Source organism: Mobula hypostoma, chromosome 9, assembly GCF_963921235.1.
Source record: "Mobula hypostoma chromosome 9, sMobHyp1.1, whole genome shotgun sequence".
Lineage (NCBI taxonomy): Eukaryota > Metazoa > Chordata > Chondrichthyes > Myliobatiformes > Myliobatidae > Mobula > Mobula hypostoma.
Window position 1 is genome coordinate 113,975,592 of NC_086105.1, and position 19,989 is coordinate 113,995,580.

At 39.5% G+C, this 19,989-nt stretch overlaps 1 protein-coding gene across 2 annotated transcripts in view; it reads right to left on the bottom strand.

Moving 5' to 3' along the window:
• foxk1 (forkhead box K1) overlaps positions 1-19,989 on the bottom strand; it is a 139,198-nt gene that overhangs the window by 70,179 nt on the left and 49,030 nt on the right. For both annotated transcript variants that reach the window (XM_063058955.1, XM_063058953.1), the window contains exon 2: positions 16,464-16,658. In XM_063058955.1, coding sequence (XP_062915025.1) covers positions 16,464-16,654 — 191 coding nt within the window. In that variant the 5' untranslated portion in view covers positions 16,655-16,658. The remainder of the gene's footprint in view (positions 1-16,463; positions 16,659-19,989) is intronic.

The window sequence follows — 19,989 nt, forward strand, 5'->3', positions numbered from 1 at the left end:
GTGCAAAAGAGAAAAAGATTACAAGATTTTAAAAGCACAATAAGTCTAAGGGTACTTTATTTGAATACCCATAGTATTCAGAACAAGGTCAGTGAATTTGTGGCACAAATCAGTACGATTTAGTGGCCATTACAGAAACATGGTTGCAGGCTGGAGAGGACTGGGGATTAAATATCCAAGAATATCAGGCAGTATGGAAGGTTAGGCAGGAAGGTAGGGGAGGTAGGGTAGCACTCTTAATTAAAGACGAGATCAGGGTAATAGTGTGACACGATATAAGATCTAAGGAGCAGAATGTTCAATCCATCTGCGTACAGATTAAAAATAGTAAAGGGGAAAAAAAAATCACTAGTGAGAGCTGTCTATCAGCTACCAAATAATAACATTACAGTGGCACGGGCGATAAACAGAAATATCTGAGGCATGTAAGAATGGAACAGCAGATATCATGAAAGACTTTAACCTGCACATAAATTGGGTGAATCAAGTTGGTTGAGGCAATCTTGAGAACTTCATAGAATGCAACCATGATGGCTTTCTTGAACAGCATGTTACTGAACCTACAAGGGAACGTGCTATTTTAGACCTGGTCCTGTGCAATGAGACAGGTAAAACTAGTGATCTTGTAGTTAGGAATCCTCTTATGACTACAGACATGAATAACAGAGGACTGCCCATTAGCGTGGTCAAACCAAAGGAAAGTCTGGCTGAGCAGTTATCCCAATCTGCTTGGGAAATAGTAAGAGAACCGAGAAAGCAGGGGACGGGAACAGGATGACAGAAGGATATTAGGAAGAGACTGAGTACTCCGAGGGCAGCCCTCACCTCCTCCAGAAGAGCCATAAGGTTTGGCTAACTTTAAAAATGCTGAGAAACTAAACGGAAGCAAAAATAGACGGTGATATACCTATATTGAGAGATACGTATTATAATGTGGATTTTATATTACTCATTTTTTAAAAATTCATTTATTCATTCCTTTTTCCCTACCTAAATGAGAATATATACATGGGAGGATACACGGGGAAATCATTTCTGTGTAACGGACATAGATATTTTACTTACTTTTATAGGTACTGCAGCGGGGCCCTCAACTGGCAGGTAGGAGGGGCTATCCCCCACAGTGAGACATTTCTTCTAGCTCAACCCAGGGTCACCTAGAGACCCCAGCCTTGGAATCACACGTTCATACCTTTTTTTAAATTATTCATCTTTCTTGGCTCCTATTTGTTCAGGGAGTAAATCGATGCAATTACATTCTGCAAATTTCAATGATATACTAACAGATAAATACACATGGCTAAGGACAAAGTAAAATTCATTTCTTTTAATGTCAATGGGCTGTTGAATCCAGTCAAGTGCAGTAAAATTCTATCAAAAATGAAAAAAGAAGAAGCCCATGAAGTATATTTACAGGAAACTCACTTTAGTAATAATAAGCATGGAAAATTAAACAGAATGGGCTTCATTAATTTGTTTTTCTCATATAAATCAGGACATAGAAGAGGAGTTGCTATTCTCATCTCAAGCAAGCTAAATTTTGAAAAAGTATTTGAAATGGGAGATAAGGAGGGCAGATATATTCTGGTAAGGAGTAATATAGATGGAAATCCAGTTACTTCATTGAATATATACACACCTCCAGGAAGTGATGTTAGTTTCTTCCAGAAAATTACTAATATTATGGTAACTGAAACAGAAGGTCTCTTGATATGTGGGGGAGACTTAAATTTACAATAACAACCAAAGTTAGACTCTTCCAATAGAAACACTTATGAAACAAAGTCCTTACATAAGAAAGTTAACACTCTCTTTGAGGATGTTGGTCTAATTGATATATGGAGGGACCTTTTCCCTGTCAGAAGGGATTACACTCATTATTCCGCCCCCCATTCCATATATACACGCATAGACTATTTCATAACATTTGGAAAAGACAGACACAAAATAGTCACTTGTGGAATTGGGACAATAGATGCAAGTGATCATGCACCTATATATTTATCTGTTGATCTTGACCTACAACCAAAGAATACTATTTGGAAACTAAATGAAAGTCTACTCAATGATCCCTATTTTAAGGAACACATTAAAAAAGAAATTGATCTTTACTTAGAATTCAATGATAATGGAGAGGTTTCACCTCCCATTCTATGGGATACTCTGAAGGCTGTCTTAAGAGGGAAAATTATAGCAATATCTTCATATAAGAAAAAAATAAGGAATAAAACATTAGAGGAATGACAAGATAAGCTGAAGGAACTAGAAAAAAAAATAAAGTTTGGCACAGGATACACTAGAGGAAACTAAAAAAAATGAGGAATGAAATTAATAGTTTGGCGACAAAAGAAATTAGAAAAAATTTAATGTTTCTGAAACAGAGGTACTATGAAAGTTGATCTAAATCTATGAAAATACTGGCGAGGAAACTGAAAAAAAATAGCAGAAAATACAATTCATAGAATTAGGCATCCAAGAACAAAAGTGATTAAAAAAAAATAAGCTAAGTGAAATTCATGAAGCTTTTGAAATGTTTTACAAAACTCTATATTCCAAAGTTCCAGGGGGAAACTTAACCCCAGTTGACACCTTCCTGAATTCTTTAGAGTTACCCACTTTAAGCAAAGAACAAAATAGAAAGATGACTGCTGACATAACTGAAACTGAACTAAAAACTGCAATTAGTAGGCTTAAATTAAGCAAGTCACCAGGATCAGATGGATATACGGCAGACTGGTATAAAGAGTTTAGAAGTGAGTTAATCCCCGTTTTACTCCCCACACTGAACTGGGCCCTGAGAAAGGCGCAAATTCCACACAGCTGGAAGGAGGCAATAATCTCAGCTATACCGAAAGAAGGCAAGGATAAAATGGAATGTGGGTCATTTAGACCAATATCTGTTCTTAATGTGGATTATAGAATATTTACCTCCATCATGACCAAACAACTAAAAGAGTTTCTACCGACACTGATACATAATGATCAGACAAGTTTCATACAACAACGCCAAACACAAGACAATATACGAAGGACACTTCACATTATGGATCATATATTAAAAAATGAAATTGAAGCAATAGTGATAAGTGTGGTCGCTGAAAAGCCATTTGATTCGGTTAACTGGAATTTTCTTTATAGAGTTTTACATAGATTTGGTCTACATATCACAATTATTAAAACTATACAGGCACTATACAACAATCCTATTGCCAGGATTAAAATCAATGTATATTTATCTAATAGTTTTACCCTAGAAAGGGGCACGAGACAGGGTTGTGCATAGTCACCGCTACTCTTCGCATTATATCTGGAACCATTAGCTCAACACATCAGACAAAATGAAGATATCAGGGGAATTACTATTATCAGGGGCAAAGAGCATAAATTGGCCTGTTACGTGGATGACATTCTGATCTATCTAGGGCAACCAACAGACTCTTTACCTAAATTGATGCAATCCTTTGAACAATATGGCCAATTATCAGGATACAAGATCAACATAGATAAAACCCAACTACTTTCGAATAACTATAGCCCACCAAGAGAAATTGAAAGCAGATATCCTTGGGCATGGCAAACAGAGCCCATCAAATATTTGGGCATCATTATGCCAAAAGATTTGGCAAAATTATCAGAATGCAATTATCAGCCTATATATATAAAAAATTAAGGAAGATATAACAAGATGGAACCTAATTCCTTTTCTTGGTCTCAATTCAAGGGTTGAATCTATTAAAATAAATATACTGCCCAGACTACTATATCTCTTTCAGACCCTACCAATAGAGATTAATCAAAATCAATTCAATGAATGGAACAAGAGACTATCAAGATATATATGGCAAGGTAAAAGGCCCAGTGTTCGTCTCAAAACTTTGCAATTAGCCAGGGAAAAGGGGGATGATGGGGCCTACCTTCTCCTAGAGATCATTATCTTGCAGCACAGTTCAGAGCCGTGATATACTGGTGCAACCCATCATATGACGCTCAATGGAAAAACATTGGGGAGAGGATACTTTCCATCCCCTTACAGGCAATTTTGGCTGATAACAACCTACAAAGTTACATAAATAATATTGACAACCCGTGGGTGAAGTGGACTCTTAAAATATGGAAAACTATTATAAAAGATAAAATAGAGAGAGACATTGCAATTCTTAAATAGTGTGCATATGACTCGGATATTACACCGAATAAACTGGATGCTAGATTTAAGGACTGGACAGCTGAAGGAATGACAGCTATTTGCAATATAATGAAAGAAGGAACCCTGTTCAGTTTTGAAATGCTCAAAGAGAAACACTTATTAGAAAAACAAGACTTTTACTGGTATTTACAGATGCGACAGTATGTTAATAGGACGGTTAAAAATGTAACCAAGGCAAGTACATGTCTGATAGAGCTATTTAGAAAAGCATATAATTCAGACAACTGCAGTAGAATCATTTCAAGCATGTATAAGGGTTTGTCAAATCTTAAAACACATTCGACTTCATACATTAAAACAAAATGGGAGAAGGAAGGAGGGATAACATCTGAGGAAGACTGGACAATAATACGGAGGTATCAATCGAAGTGTACCAGTTCACAGAACTGGAGGGAGTTCGAGTGGAAAAACTGATAAGATATTTATTACACCCTCTCAGAAATCCCATTCTAATAGTAAACCCCCTGTTTGCCGGAGAAATTGTGGAAATCAAAATGCAAACCATTATCATGTTTTCCGGGAATGCCACATTATCAGAGATTATTGGAGTAGGATACATAATGCCCTAAAAGACATCTTTAAATGTGAAATACCCTTAGAGTAAGACCATATATTTTTGGTATATACCTCAAGAATGGTTGAAAAGAGGACTTGATGAATGTACTGCTGGTGGCTGATAAAAAGACCCTTACCAGGAAATGGTTATCACAGGAGAGCCCAACTTTAAATGTATGGATGGAAATTACAATGGACATTTACAAAATGAAGAAGATAACAGCATCTGTTAATCATAAGTTGGAACAATTTTATTCATACTGCAAAAAAATGGTTTAACTACATAATACCTCATAGGCCTGATTTTATTCTCACATGTCAACGAATATATTGTAAAAAAAAATCACCCCTACTCTGTACATGGTTTTCTTCTTTCGATTGTTCTTTCTTTCCTCTCCTTTCTTTAAGTGTATACCTCAGATAAATATTATGTGGAGATTTGTGACAAATATGATATGATATATATGTACAGTATCTGAAATACATCTTATGGAAATGTTTTTGATGATGAAATTCAATAAAAAATAAATTACAAAAAAAAAGGAATCCTCTTAGAAAGAGTGATTACAGTATGATTGTGTTTCTCATACAAATGGAGGTTATAACAGTTTGATTTAAAACCAGTGTATTATGCCTAAACAATGGAGATTACAAAAGGGATGAGGGAGGATTTGGCTAGTGTAGACTGGGAACACAGGCTATTTGGTGGTAAGTTGAGAACAGTGGAAGACTTTCAAAGAGATTTTTCACTGTGCTCAACAAAAGTATATTCCAGTTAAAAGCAAGGACAGTAAGGGTGGGGAGAACTAGCCCTGGATAACTAAGGAAATAAAAGAAAGCATCAAACTAAAAGCTCGTATGTGCAAAGTCTCCAAGAGTATTGGGAAACTGGAAGATTGAGAAAACTTTAAAAAGAACGACTAAGCGAGCAATAAAGAAAGGGAATATAGATTATGAAAATAAACTAGCACTAAATACGAAAACTGAGAGTAAAAGCTTTCATAATTATATAAAGCAGAAAAGGGTGGCTAAAGTGAAGAAGGGTCCCAAAGGGGGAATTGATATTGGGAAATGAGGACATGGCAGAGGCTTTGAATCACTATTTTGTGTCAGTCTTCACAGCGGAGAACATGTCTAACATGTCAAATAGAGATGTTATGGATGCAATGGGAGGTGAGGGCTCGATACAATAGATGGGCTTGAAAAATAGATAAGTCTCCTGGTCCTGATGGAACGCATCCCGGGTATTGAAAGAAATGGCAGGTTACAGCAGAGGCTTTGGTGATAATTTACCAGAATTCTCTGGATTCTGAGCAGGTCCCGGCAGATTGGAAGATGGTGAGTGTCATGCCACTGCCCAAAAAAGGATACAGGCAAAGGCAGGTAACTATAGGGCAGCTAGTTTAACGTCTGTAGTTGGGAAAATGCTTGAAGCTATCATTAAAGAAGAAATAGCGAGGCATCTGGAAAGAAATGGATCCATCAGGCAGACGCAGACACAGCATGGGTTCAGCAAAGGCAGGTCCTATTTGACAAACTTACTCGAGTTCTTTGAGGATATAATGAGCGCAGTAGATAGAAGGGAACAAATGGACATTACTTACTTGGATTTCCAGAAGGCGTTCAATAAAGTGCTGCATAGATAAGGATGCATAGAGTTAGGGGTGATGTATTAGCATGGATAGAGGATTGATTAACTAATAGAAAGGAGAAAGTTGGGATACATGGGTGTTACTCTGGTTGGCAATCAGTGGTGAGTGGTGTGCTGCAGGGGTCGGTGCTGGGCCCGCAACTGTCCAGGATATATGTTAATGATCTGGAAGAGGGGACTGTATGTAGTGTATCCAAGTTTGCTGATGTTACTAAATTGAGTGGAAAAGCAAATTGCACAGAAGATACAGAGAGTCTGCAGAGAGATATAGATAGGTTAAGTGAGTGGGCAAGGGTCTGGCAGATGAAATACAATGTTGGTAAATGCTAGGTCATCCACTTTGGAAGAAAACATGGAAGATCAGATTATTATTTAAATGGTAAAAGACTGTGACAAGCTGCTGTGCAGAAGGACTTGGGAATGCTTGTGCATAAATCACAGAAGGTTGGTTTGCAGGTGCAGCAGGCTATAAAGAAGGCAAATGGGATGTTGGCCTTTGTTGCTAGAGGGATTGAATTTAAGAGCAGGGAGGTTATGCTGCAACTATATAGGGTACTGGTGAGGCTGCATCTGGAGTACTGCATGCAGTTCTGATCTCCTTACTAGAGGAAGGATATACTGGCTTTGGAGGCGGTGCAGAGGAAGTTCACCAGAGATTATTCCAGAGATGAGGGGGTTAAACTATGAGGAGAGATTGAGTCACCTGAGACTGTACTTGCTGGAATTCAGAGGAGATCTTATAAAAGCAAAAAATTATGAAAGAGATAGATAAGGTGGAGGCAGGACAGTTGTGTCCACTGATAGGTGAGACTAGAACTAGGGGACATTAGCTCAAGATTTGAGAGAGTAGATTTAGGACAGAAATGAGGAGGAACTGCTTTAGAGAGTGGTGAATCTGTGGAATTCTCTGCCCAATGAAGCAGTGGAGGCTACCTCGGTAAATATACTTAAAGCAAGGTGGATAGATTTTTGCATAGTAGGGGAATTATAGTAGGGAAACCGGTGACCCCTGTTTCCATTCAGGGGGTCAGTGTGGACATGGTGGAGGGTTACAAATACCTGGGGATACGAATTGACAATAAACTGGACTGGTCAAAGAACACTGAGGCTGTCTACAAGAAGGGTCAGAGCCGTCTCTATTTCCTGAGGAGACTGAGGTTCTTTAACATCTGCCGGACGATGCTGAGGATGTTCTACGAGTCTGTGGTGGCCGGTGCTATCATGTTTGCTGTTGTGTGCTGGGGCAGCAGGCTGAGGGTAGCAGACACCAACAGAATCAACAAACTCATTTGTAAGGCCAGTGATGTTGTGGGGATGGAACTGGACTCTCTGACGGTGGTGTCTGAAAAGAGGATGCTGTCCAAGTTGCATGCCATCTTGGACAATGTCTCCCATCCACCACATAATGTACTGGTTGGGCACAGGAGTACTTTCAGCCAGAGACTCATTTCACCGAGATGCAACACAGAGCGTCATAGGAAGTCATTCCTGCCTGTGGCCATCAAACTTTACAATTCCTCCCTTGGAGGGTCAGACACCTTGAGCCAATAGGCTGGTCCTGGACTTATTTCCTGGCATAATTTACATATTACTATTTAATTATTTATGGTTTTATTACTATTTAATTATTTATGGTGCAACTGTAACGAAAACCAATTTCCCCCAGGATCAATAAAGTATGACTATGACTATTAAAGGCTATGGGGGAGAAGGCAGATACCTTCAAAGATATTCCTTCTGTTCTTTACACTCTTCCTGTAACTTAAAGCATACTTGTACTCAGCACTGATGAAGAAACGCTGACTTGAATCTGGCTATGTTTTTCTCTCCTGCTTCTAAATCTGCCAAATGCTTCCAATATTTTCAGTTTTGAATCATATTCTTAAGTTGGTTTGTAAGTTAAAAATGGCAAATTTGCTAAGACTTGTGAAAACTTCCCACTCAGGCAAAACGTGGTGGATCTGTGAAAAAAGCACAAAATGCACTGCCAGAAGATCTAAAGGGTATTATTGTTTTGTGTTCCTGTTTTTAATGCCAGGGCACTGAAGGGGGAAGGGAAAAAGCTCTCTAAAAAGAAACTTAAATGTCTTTATTATTTTAAATTGGCTAACCAGCAAGTTAGTGGCACTCTAGGAGAAACTACACATAGTATAAGCCCTGATGGCACTTGCTGTGGAGTGAATAAATTGGGAGGTGGAGGTGGCAAAAATTGAACTGAAAACAATGTAAACGAACTGGGTCAAACCATACAACTTAACCACAATAACAGCCTTTTGATAAAAGGTTAAAACAAAAAGGGTTTTGCTGCAAACAAATCCTGACGAAAATTTATAACACTTCATATATAATTTTTGAATGAATACTCAGAATACTGTATAAATTTAGTGAACCCTGTATATTTGGAACTCCTTAACTACTTTTAATGAAAACAGATGTGTAGTATTTCATATATCCCAAGGCTAGACTACCAATACAAAAGATCACTCTTCCAAACTTCGGAAGATCCTGTTTTTTTTCATTTTATTTTATTTAGACATATAGCGCGGAACAGGCCCTCCAGGTCCAAAGAGTTGCACCACCCAGCAATCCACCGATTTAACCCTAGCCAATCGTCACAGGACAATTTACAATGACCAATTAACCTACCAACTGGTACTTTTTTAGGATCCGGAGAAAATTTAGTGTTTTCAAAATCTGCACATTCTATGTCCTGAAATAGCTGTACAATAATGCACACTTTAAAAATCTCTAGAATGTAGTTAAGTTATTGCTTTTTCCAGTACTGGAAAAAAAAATAAATGAAGTTGGGTTTAAGCGTAAAGTATGCACCACGCTAGGTCAGCAGCTTGCCCCATTGATGCGGGTCTCGCACTATAGAGGACACCATCAACAATAAATGGGCAAGGATCAATTTCACAAATATCACTAGCCTTCACTGTTCTGAAGCTGGACAGCAAATAATTGCTTTGCTTTCATTTGCATGTCCACCCCACATAAAAGCAAGAATTCACATTTAACTTTCCACAGAAGTTCTTAAGATTCTTGAGATTTTCTTTAAAACAAAACTTTACAATTGGGTACAAGAAAGCAATCCCACAAAAACATACAGTACAGGGAAATAATTTGCATACTTGTGTTTTCAACATCAATTTCATTATACACATAGGGTTTACTGAAAGACTTAAGAGACACAAGAAACTGCAGATGCCAGAACATGGTGCAAAAAATCACACTGCTGGAGGAACTCGGCGGGACAGGCAGCATCTGTGGAGGGAAGGTGGTCTGTTTCAGGCTGAGACCTGGTACTAGGATGTAATAAAGCAACAAGGGGGAGGGGGAGGCTGGGTCTAGACGACAATAGGTGGAATGTGGTGCAGAGGGAGATAGTGGGTGGATGGAACCAAGTAGTGGATGTTGAGGGTAGATTCAGATACAGTGGCTAATGGTTGATAGGTAGAGATAGATATAGATGAGGAAGTGGGGCGGGGGGGGAAGGGGGAGACAGGGAAAGAAAAAGAATGGGAGGGCCAGATGGAGCCATGTGAGGGGTGAAGGGTGGAAGTAGAGACAGAGGCTGAAAAGTGATAAGTTGAAACAAGAGGCTGCTGATACTGGAATCTTGCAAGGATAAGGAAGAGATGAGGGGCAGATGAAACCATTTCACAGAAACCAAGAAAGAGGAATGAAGACAGAAAGAAGAAAGATTAGCTTTATTTGTCACACATACATTGAAACATACAGTGAAATGCGTTGCTGGCATCAATGACCAACACAATCCAAGGATTATGTTGGGGGCAGTCTGCAATTGTTGCCACACTTCCAGCACCAACATAGCATGCCCATAAGTTACTAATCCTAACAATCTGTTTTTGGAATGTGGCAGGAAACCAGAGCACCCAGAGGAAACCGAAGCAGTCGTTAGGACAACATACAAACTCCTTACAAGCAGCAACAGGAACTGAACCCCAATCAAGGATTGTTCTCATTATATGCTATGCTACTGTGCAAAAGTAAAGGTTTAGCATTATTTGTCACACGTACATCAAAACATACAGTGAAATATGTCATTTTGCATTGAGGATTTGTCAAGGTAGCATGCCCACAACTTACTAACCCTAACTAATACGCCTTTGGAATATAGGAGGAAACCAGAGTACCCAGAGGAAACTCGCACGTTCACAGAAAGAACAAACAAGCTCATTACAAACAGTGGTGGGAATTGAATCCCGATCTTACAGCTGACGCTGTAAAATGTTATACTTACTGCTACACTAATGTGCTGTCACAAGGAATGTGGGTTACCTGAACTTATTCAATGTTCATACCGATGGGTTGTAAAGCATCTAAGTAAAAGATGAAGTTCTGCTCTGCTCGTTTGCTTTGGAAAAGGAAGTGAAAAAAGCTGAAATGGGAAGGGGGGCTTGCAAAAACAAGTGGTCAGGGTGGACACTGCAGACACAATGTAGGTGTACCGCAAAATGGACACTCAGACTATGCTATGTTTCACTGATACAGAGGAGACAAAGTTAAAGGAGGTGCATGTGAATCTTTGTTTAACCTGGAAAGGCTGCTTAGATCTCTGGATGGTTGCGAGGGAGTTGGTGGACAGACAATTGTTGCAGCTCCTACAGTTGCAGGAATGAGTGGGGGATTAGGACAGTTGGGTGCATGAGCAAACCAGGGAGTCATGGGGAGAGTGGTCCCTGCAGAAAGTAGAAAGAGGTGGGGAGGGGAAGATGTGGCTGGTAGGGTGAAAGGCCAGGAGCAAGGGAGCGTTATCTTTGTGCATTTGGGGTGTGTAAAGTAGGGGATGACAAGGACAGAAGGCATGGAAATGGAGGAAATGCAGGCAAAGGTTCTATCAGCCATAATAGAGGGGAAGTCATATTTCCTGAACAAAGAGAGCATTTCAAATGTCTTGTGGTGGAAAGGCTCATGTTAAAATAAACGTGGTAAGAAACAGAAACTGAGCGGAAAAGGAAGGAGTCCTCACAATGGACAGGGTGGGAGGAGGTGCAATCAAGGTAGCTGTGAGAGTCAGTGGGTTTGTAGCAAATGTCAGTCAATAGTTTATAAGAGGTGTATAATGACTGGACATCCATGGTGATAATAAAGCAGTGAGAATCTAGGAATTGGAATTTGTCAAAATGGTGAGACTATGAGAGGCATCCTGGATGTAGGTGGGAAGGGACAGGACAAGGGAAGATAGGATAGTGTCAAGATGAGGATACAAATTGAGTAGGGCAAGAGCAGGCAGAGCCAATTGACCTAACTAGGACAGTCTTGTTTGTGGATCTTGGTTGTGAACAGTAGAGAGTCTGGGCACTATCAAGTTGGAGGCTCCTGATGTGATAAGATGATGTCTTCCTTAATCAATCTTTAGATGAATACACTACTCCATATCATCACAGTAAAATTTATTAAAATATTCATAAAAATAGGATTATCAAATCCTAAGGACTTTCTACAGGGGCACAATTGAGAGCATCCTGACTGGCTGCATCACTGCCTGGTACGGGAACTGTACTTCCCTCAATTACAGGACTCTGCAGAGAGTGGTGCAGACACCCAGCGCATCTGTAGATGTGAACTTCCCACTATTCAGGGCATTTACAGAGACAGGTGTGTAAAAAGGGCCCAAAGGGTCATTGGGGACCCCAGTCACCCCAACCACAAACTGTTCCAGCTGCTACCATCCGGGAAATGGTACCATAGCATTAAAGCCAGGATCAATAGGCTCCAGGACAGCTTCTTCCACCAGACCATCAGACTGATTTAATACATGCTATTTTTATGCTATATTGACTGTCCTGTTGTACATACTGTTTATTACAAACTACTATAAATTGAACTTCGCACATTTAGATGGAGACATAATGTAAAGATTTTTACTTTTCATGTATGTGAAGGACGCAAGTAATAAGTCAATTCAATTCAATGATTACGCTTTTTTAAAAATTTGCTTTAGAAGATCTAAAACAATAACAGAATTGCAATGGTTTCAATTTGAGATTGGAGACCGAGAGTGAGAGCATGATAACAAAAAGAGAAAAGGGAATGACATGCCGACCTGAGCCATTGGGTGTACAGAAAAACAGCATGTCGAACTGATAGCTGATTTTCAATCGAGAGGAGTAAACCCCAGACATTTTATCTAACCAAAGATGGTTCTTCACTACATCACCTTCACTGAATATCTGTCTTCCACTGCTTTTTTTTTTTAAAAGACACCCATTGATAGAACTGAAGCTTACTTCTGGCTGTCAAGGTCAAGTGCACTCTGCCTTTCCTCACAGATCAGTTAGAGAATTTGATGGCAGATTGAGGAGGGGTGCTACGGAGATACAGTCCATCTTCCAAGGCAACAAGGCAAAATGCAGGGGAATAAACTACATGCAGAAAACAACCAGGCATATTTTATATACTTCAGCAGAATTCTAAAGGAGGATCTTGGTTCGACTGTTCATTTATTTCCACAGATGCTGCTTGGCTTGCCAAGTTCCTCCAGCATTTTGTGTGTGTTGCTTTGGATTCCCAGCATCTGTAAACTTTCTCATTTTCATATTTTATATAGAACATTTTTATTGAAAATTCAAGTGTCATTCTTGTTAAATTCGAGGAGGAGAAGCATGGAAAGATGGCACCAAGAGATTTTGCCAATCCAGGTGACTTCTTCCAGTTCATCCACAAAACAACTTATTCTTATATTTCTTACGTCTTTCCTTTCTTTTCAAAGTGCTTGGGGTACTATCAGAGTCCGTGATCTACAGTTCAAACTACAGTGGGTTGATCGAGGATGTGCGGCCTGGCACTTCGCTATCTCCAGGAAAGACCTGGAAGACGTGTCCCCTTGGGTGGAGCCCCGTGGATGATCCAGTTTTGCCGAATGAAGCATAGTGGGAGACCGAAACATTGAGATAGGAGAGGGTGAGGGGGGAGGGAGAAGAGAGAGAGCGAGAGAGACTGACTGTTGGCCCATCAGATAGGGGGGCTTGGAGAAGTGACGCTGTAGATTATAACATAGCAACAACAGGCTGCTGGTCTCCACTCTTGTTTTTGCAGGAACAATCTCTCTTTCCCTACTTAGAGAGAGAGAGCCTGTCTGAGATACTGAAGTGCTGGGTTATGGATTGTAGTTTTGATGGACTCTGGATCAAGGTCTCTTTGGAGGCTTTTACTTTTATGGTGGGATGGTCAGGGAGTGGGGGGAGCTGATTGGTGCTTCTGCTGGCACAAGTGGAGGGAGGTGTTGATACTTTTGCTGCTGCAAAGGGTGGGGGGAGGGTGGGTTTCAGGGCTTCCATGTTCCATCATTCGTTCTATGAGGTCTCTTGTTTCATGGACGTCTAAGAAGAGAATGAATTTCAGGATTTTTACTGTATACATTCTCTGATATTAAAGGAACCCAAATCTAAATCATATCACCAACACCAGCCACTTCCCAACAGACAACGGTGAACCCCCGCCCTCCTCCATGTTGTGACGCATCCGTAAGGTCCCAAGACCTCAGCTGACACTCCAATTCTCCTATCCTTCCTTACTTCTTCAGTTTTAGCCCTAAACCCAAGACACACAACCTACTCAGGTAGTGGTGGAAAACTAACAGACAAGGTCGTTAATACTTCACATAATGTTCTGTGCCTAATGTGCAACAGAATTTCTAGAAAGGCTGCCCACATAAGAATGTATTGCTGTCCCCTATCTTGTTGGTTACAATTTGAGGTGCACAACAATTTCTTGGTTTCAGTTTCTTGTTTAACACAATCCTAAAACTGTGTCATTACCTTAATTAGCAACAATGCAAATAATCTGAGTACAGGAAAATATTCAATTATTTTTACTCTTGAACCCTGCACAATGATCTGGCGTCATGGTCATTGCTAGAGGTTTTCAGATGTCTACAAATATTATTAAATGAAACTAACATTCATGTCTTAAGACTCATATAAAACATTCAAAAAAGGAAATTAGCAGTGTTGTGGTGTCTAAAAGTAGCTTGAACAGAAACCTCATCATACTGACAAATCTGCAGCTAAATTTAAATTTCTTCCAGCTACCTATCTTACTGAAAACTTAAGCAATGAACCAAAAGACCATGGTATATGAAACTCACCATGCAAGAAGTCTGAAAATGTGTATCAACCTGTTCAGAGTTACACCTTTTTGCAAATATCAACTGATCATTATCTACCAAATGCAGAATTGCTGCTTCCAAACAATAAAGTCAGCACTTTCATGAAAAATGGAAGATAAGCCTGCCCCTACAAGCAGCAGAATGAAACTTTTCCCTTTCCACGAATACTTCTAAAGGTTTAGAATCCTAGTATAGCTGTTCAAAGTCATTCATTAGCATAAGCACCAGTGAAAACTTGTTTTGCACTATCAAAGCCATACAACAAGATGTTTTATGCCCTTTCAACTTCAACTAGCTATAAAGCCCTTTCTTCCAAGCTAGCCATGTAAACATTTCTGACTGCATGTCCAATACTGCACTTGCACTTCAGCTGAGGTCCTTAAATGATCAAAACAAACCAATACAACTTTGGAATCCAATGTCTGTAAAAGTAAAAGTGTTCTTATTCTGGTGGCTGGTGGGTAGGTATGCTTGATGTGACTGTATTAGTGTGGAATTTTCAACTCATAGAAATTGGTTTTAAAGGACTTTTTGTTGAACTTTTTTCCTCAAGTGAACAATGACATTTGTCAGAGGAAAGAAAACTGGTGTCATGAAACAGTTTCTAATGTTTTTGTCAAATGGCAGTGATGGGATCTTATTTGAGACCTCAGTAGATTGTGATGGGCTATAAAGTTCTAAGATCACTGGTTAATTTTTGAGGTGTTCAACAACACCCCATTCTGTTCTAGGTCAAAAGTTATTGTGGCTGCTTTATTATGTCACAGATCTCTTAAAAATGCATTTTAAAATATGATTTCCCTTGTCCAGTTATTTTATTTCCATCTTATTTCCCACCTTTGCATTTACTTTTAGCCCATTTCTAAATCAAAATAATACATAATACCGGAAATCTGAATTTACTATGAAAATACTTAGAATTCTCTACATCTGTGGGAAAACAAATGCCTTCATCTCATTGAACTTTAATGCTGTTTCTCCTTCCACTGAGATCTCAAACAAGATCAATATGCCTTTCACTGCCTTTTTTTTTAAAAAAAACAGTAGAAACTGTTTCACACCAGTTTTCTTTCCTCTTACAAATGTCACTGTTCATTTGAGAAATAAAATTCAAAAAAATCCTTTAAAACCAATGTTCATGAGTTGAAAGTTCCACTAATATAGTTACGTCAAGCATAACCACCAACTTAAATTCAATATTTCCTCATATCAAGCAGAATGGTATAAAGGTTTCATGCAATTAAGGACATGTTCATCCACTCCATCCAAGTTATTGTTTATGCTGCATCACAAGGAACATGAAAGAATAAATTCCAAAAACAGTCTGAAAATGATTCCTTAAATCACCAAAACTTGCAGTTTATTACATTGAACACAAACTGTTCCCATACATCTACGTTTTAATAAAATTGCACAAAACAGGCCAAATCTCCAAAGTGAAGAACCAAATTTACACTGTCATAGTTAGTCAAAAATTATTGAATTTATTTATTTAGAGATACTGCGCAGAGCAGGTCCTTCCAGCCCTTCGAGCCACACCAGCCAGCAACCCCCAATTCAAGCCTAGCCTAATCATGGGACAATTTACACTAACCAATTAACCTATTAACCGCATTAATTGAAAACTCACACATTCCATGGGAAGGACATATAGAGACACCTTACAGAGGACGTTAGAATTGAACTCTGACGCCTCAAGCATCCCACTAACTGCTAAGCTACTGTGGCACTCTTTAAATTAGTTTAAATCTGGTTGAAACATTTTTAGCATAATAAATGATCAGAGGATCATGGACCACTTTTATAAAGAATCTCTCTGATCTGCCAGAAGACAGGGCCCTGAGAAAACTCAAAAAGATATACATAATGATAGTCTCATCGGAGAAAAAAAACAAAGTGTTTTCCAAGCATCCTACCTGATGGTGCCAGTGGGTGATGGGATAGGGCTGACCAAGTCGATGTTTGGATCAGGAATGTTAATCTTGAGCGGTGAGATCTGTGGGCAGAATGGACGGATAGGAGATGCTGGCTGTTCTTCTTTGACCTCTTCTTTGCTATAAAGCGATGTAAATGTAATCTTTATCACAGTGCTGGGGAAGCGAAACATACACCTACAAGGAAAAGGTAATACAAGGTCACTACAAAAAGGATAGATACTGTAAGAATGCAGTAATAACATAAATGTAGTGCATCAACCTATTAATGCTTCTTGCATAAGTAAGATGTAAATGACAGTATCCATTCAAAAGAGCACCCTAGCAATTTGCTCTTCCAGAGTTGCAAGAACAAATGGCCTACAGTTTCATTTTCCAGAACTATCTAAGCACACATACTATGGGCACTGTATTTCATTCTTTTGCACATCTGTCACATTTTTACAATTTTGTCAAGACCTATCTAAAAACATATTAATCTCTCCATCTTCCCTCCCTATGAATTACAATTAAATAATTATGCATGGACATTTACCATTCGTAACTTAGATTTTCAACTTTTAACATTATTGTTTTTACAACCACCGTTGCAAGAAAGTTTGTGAACCCTTTGCAATTACCTGTTTTTTGCATTATTACACATAAAATGTGAACTGACCTTCATCGAAGTCACAATAATAGAGAAACATAATCCGCCGAAACTAATAACACACAAAACGCTTGTATTTTTCATTTCTTTATTAAACACATTGTTTAATCATTCACAGTCCAGGATGGAAAAAAGTGTGTGAACCCTTGTATTTAGTAATTGATAGAACCTCCTTTAGCAGCAATAACCTCTACCAAACATTTCCTCTAGCTGCTGATCAGACCTGCTCAACAGCGAGAAGGTACTTTAGATCATCCCTCCATATAAAACTGTTTCAGGTCATCAACATTTCTGTGATACCTTACATGATAAACCCTCTTCAGGTCATGCTACAGCATCTCAATTGGGTTTAGGTCTGGACTCTGACTTGGCCATACCAAAGCACAAATTTTCTTCTTTCTTTTAATCATTCCATTGTTGATTTTCTCTTGTGTTTTGGATCACTGTCATGTGCTTCATCTAACTTCTAATAAGCTTCAGGCGATGTACCACTACCCTGACATTCTCCTGTAAAATGTCTTGATACAATTTTGAATTCATTGTTCCCTCAACAATTGCAAGTTATCCAGGTCCTGAGGCAGCAAAACAGCCCCAAACTATGATGCTCCTTCTACCATGTTTCACGGATGGGATGAGGTTTTGGTGTTGGTGTGCAGTGCCCTTTTTCCTCCAAATGTAGCGGTGTGCATTTCTGCCAAAATGTTAACTTTTGTTTCATCTGTCCACAGAACATTATCCCAGAAATGTTTTGGAACATCCAGGTGATTTTTTGCAAACTTAAGACGTACAGCAATGTTTTTTTTTGAGGGCAGTAGTTTTCTCCGTGGTGTCTTCCATGAATACTACTCTTGTTCAGTGTTTTTCTTATAGTGGCCACAAGAACAGTGACTTTAGCATGTTTCTGCAGGTCTTTTGCTGTTATCCTTGGGTTCTTTTTCACTTTCTGCAGCATTCACATTGTGCTCTCGGCATGAACTTTGCAAGATGGCCCACTCCTAGGGAGAGTAGCAACAGTACTGAATTTCTTCCATTTATAGACAACTTCTCTTACTGTGGACTGATCCACACCCAGGTCTTCAGAAATGCTTTTGCAGCCTTTTCCAGTTTGATGCATCTCTACAGTCCTTCTTCTAAGGTCCTCTGCAAGTTGTTTTGATCGAGGCATGGTGCACAGACGGATCTGTCTTGAGAAGAGCAGGCTCTGTCAGAAACCTGACACTGTGTGTCTTTTTATATATATGTATATGGCAGGGCACCTCTACAACCCAACCTCATCTCATTGACTAGAACACTTGACTCCAAATAGCTTTTGTAGAAGGCATTACCCCAGAGGTTCATATATTTTTTTGAACCTAGACTGTGATTGTTTAAATGCTGCACTCAGTATTGATGAGTAGTAGTACAATTGTTTGTGTGTTATTAGTTTAGGCAGATAATCGTCTATTATTGTGACAGATGAAGATCAGACTATATTTTATGAGTAATTAATGCAGAAAACCAGGTAATTGCAAAGGGTTCACAAACTTTTTCTTGCAACTGTATATAGCGGTTAAAGCACAACAAGCGTGAAGTAAGTAAACAGGAAAGAAATGTGACCTTGATTGCCAGCAGTAGATGTTGAGCTCTGGATTTTGTGCCACAGAATTTAAAATGTCTATGCAATAAGTGAGAATGTAATAAGCTCACTTCAGGTCTTAAGCAGGTTGGTGCAGCTGGTCACCTTTAATAATCATAATCTACACCAGGTCTCACCTAGACATCTTTCCCTCTCTTCCAGTTGCTGGGATCTCTCTCTATCTGACTCCTTTATCCCTCTCAGTGGTCCCCTTTCAGACACATGCCTGCAACCGTGACAAGTGCTATATTTGCTCCTATACCTCCTCTTTCACCACCATTCACGGCCCCAAACAGTCCTTCCAGGTGAGGTGGCACTTCACCTGCAAATCTGTTCATGTCAACCATTGTATCCAGAGCTCCCTGTGCAACCTCCTCTACATCAGTAAGACTCAATGGAGGGAAACCTCTTTGTTGAGCACTGTCACTCCATCCACCACAAAGGGCGGGATTTCCCAGTGGCCACCCATTTCAATTTGACTTCCCATTCCATCATGTCAGTCCATGGCCTCTTCTACTGCCATGGTGAGACCACACCTAGGTTGGGGGGAGCAACAGTTCATATTCCACCAGGGTAGCCTCCAGTCAGTCAGCATGAACATCGACTTCTCTAACCTCTGGTAATTTCTCCCCTCTGCCCTTTTTCCATTTCCAATTCTGATTCCTCTCTCATCCATTGTCTTCTCTTCACCTGCCCATCAACCTCCCCCTATAGTGCAGGGGTTCCCAAACTTTCTTAAAAATTCCATGGACCAATTAGAATGATGTTGTGGATGATGCTCAGTTTGGGGACCCTTGCTCTAGTGTCTCTCCTCCTTCCTTTTCTTCCATGGTCCACTGTTCTCTCCTATCAGATTCTATCTTCCTCAGCCCTTTACTTCTCTTCCACTTATCATCTCCTAGTTTCTTACTTCATCCCCCCTCGCCCACCTTCCCCATCAGCTGGATTCATCTATCAGTCGCCAGCTTGTACTACTTCCTTTCCCATCAACATCTTACTCTAGCTTCTGCCCCTTCCTTTCTCGTCCCGATGAAGGGTCTCAGCCCGAAACATCAACTGTGTATTCCGCACTATAGATGCTGCTTGCCTTGCTGAGTTCTTTCAGCATTTTGTGTGTTGATCAAGATTTCCAGTATATTTAAAATATCTTGTGTTATAAGAGTTTACTTTCAATACATGGCTCTAAGGTTTAGGAGGAGGGGAGCAAATGTAATCTAATGAACAATTTGGCAATATCCTTTTAT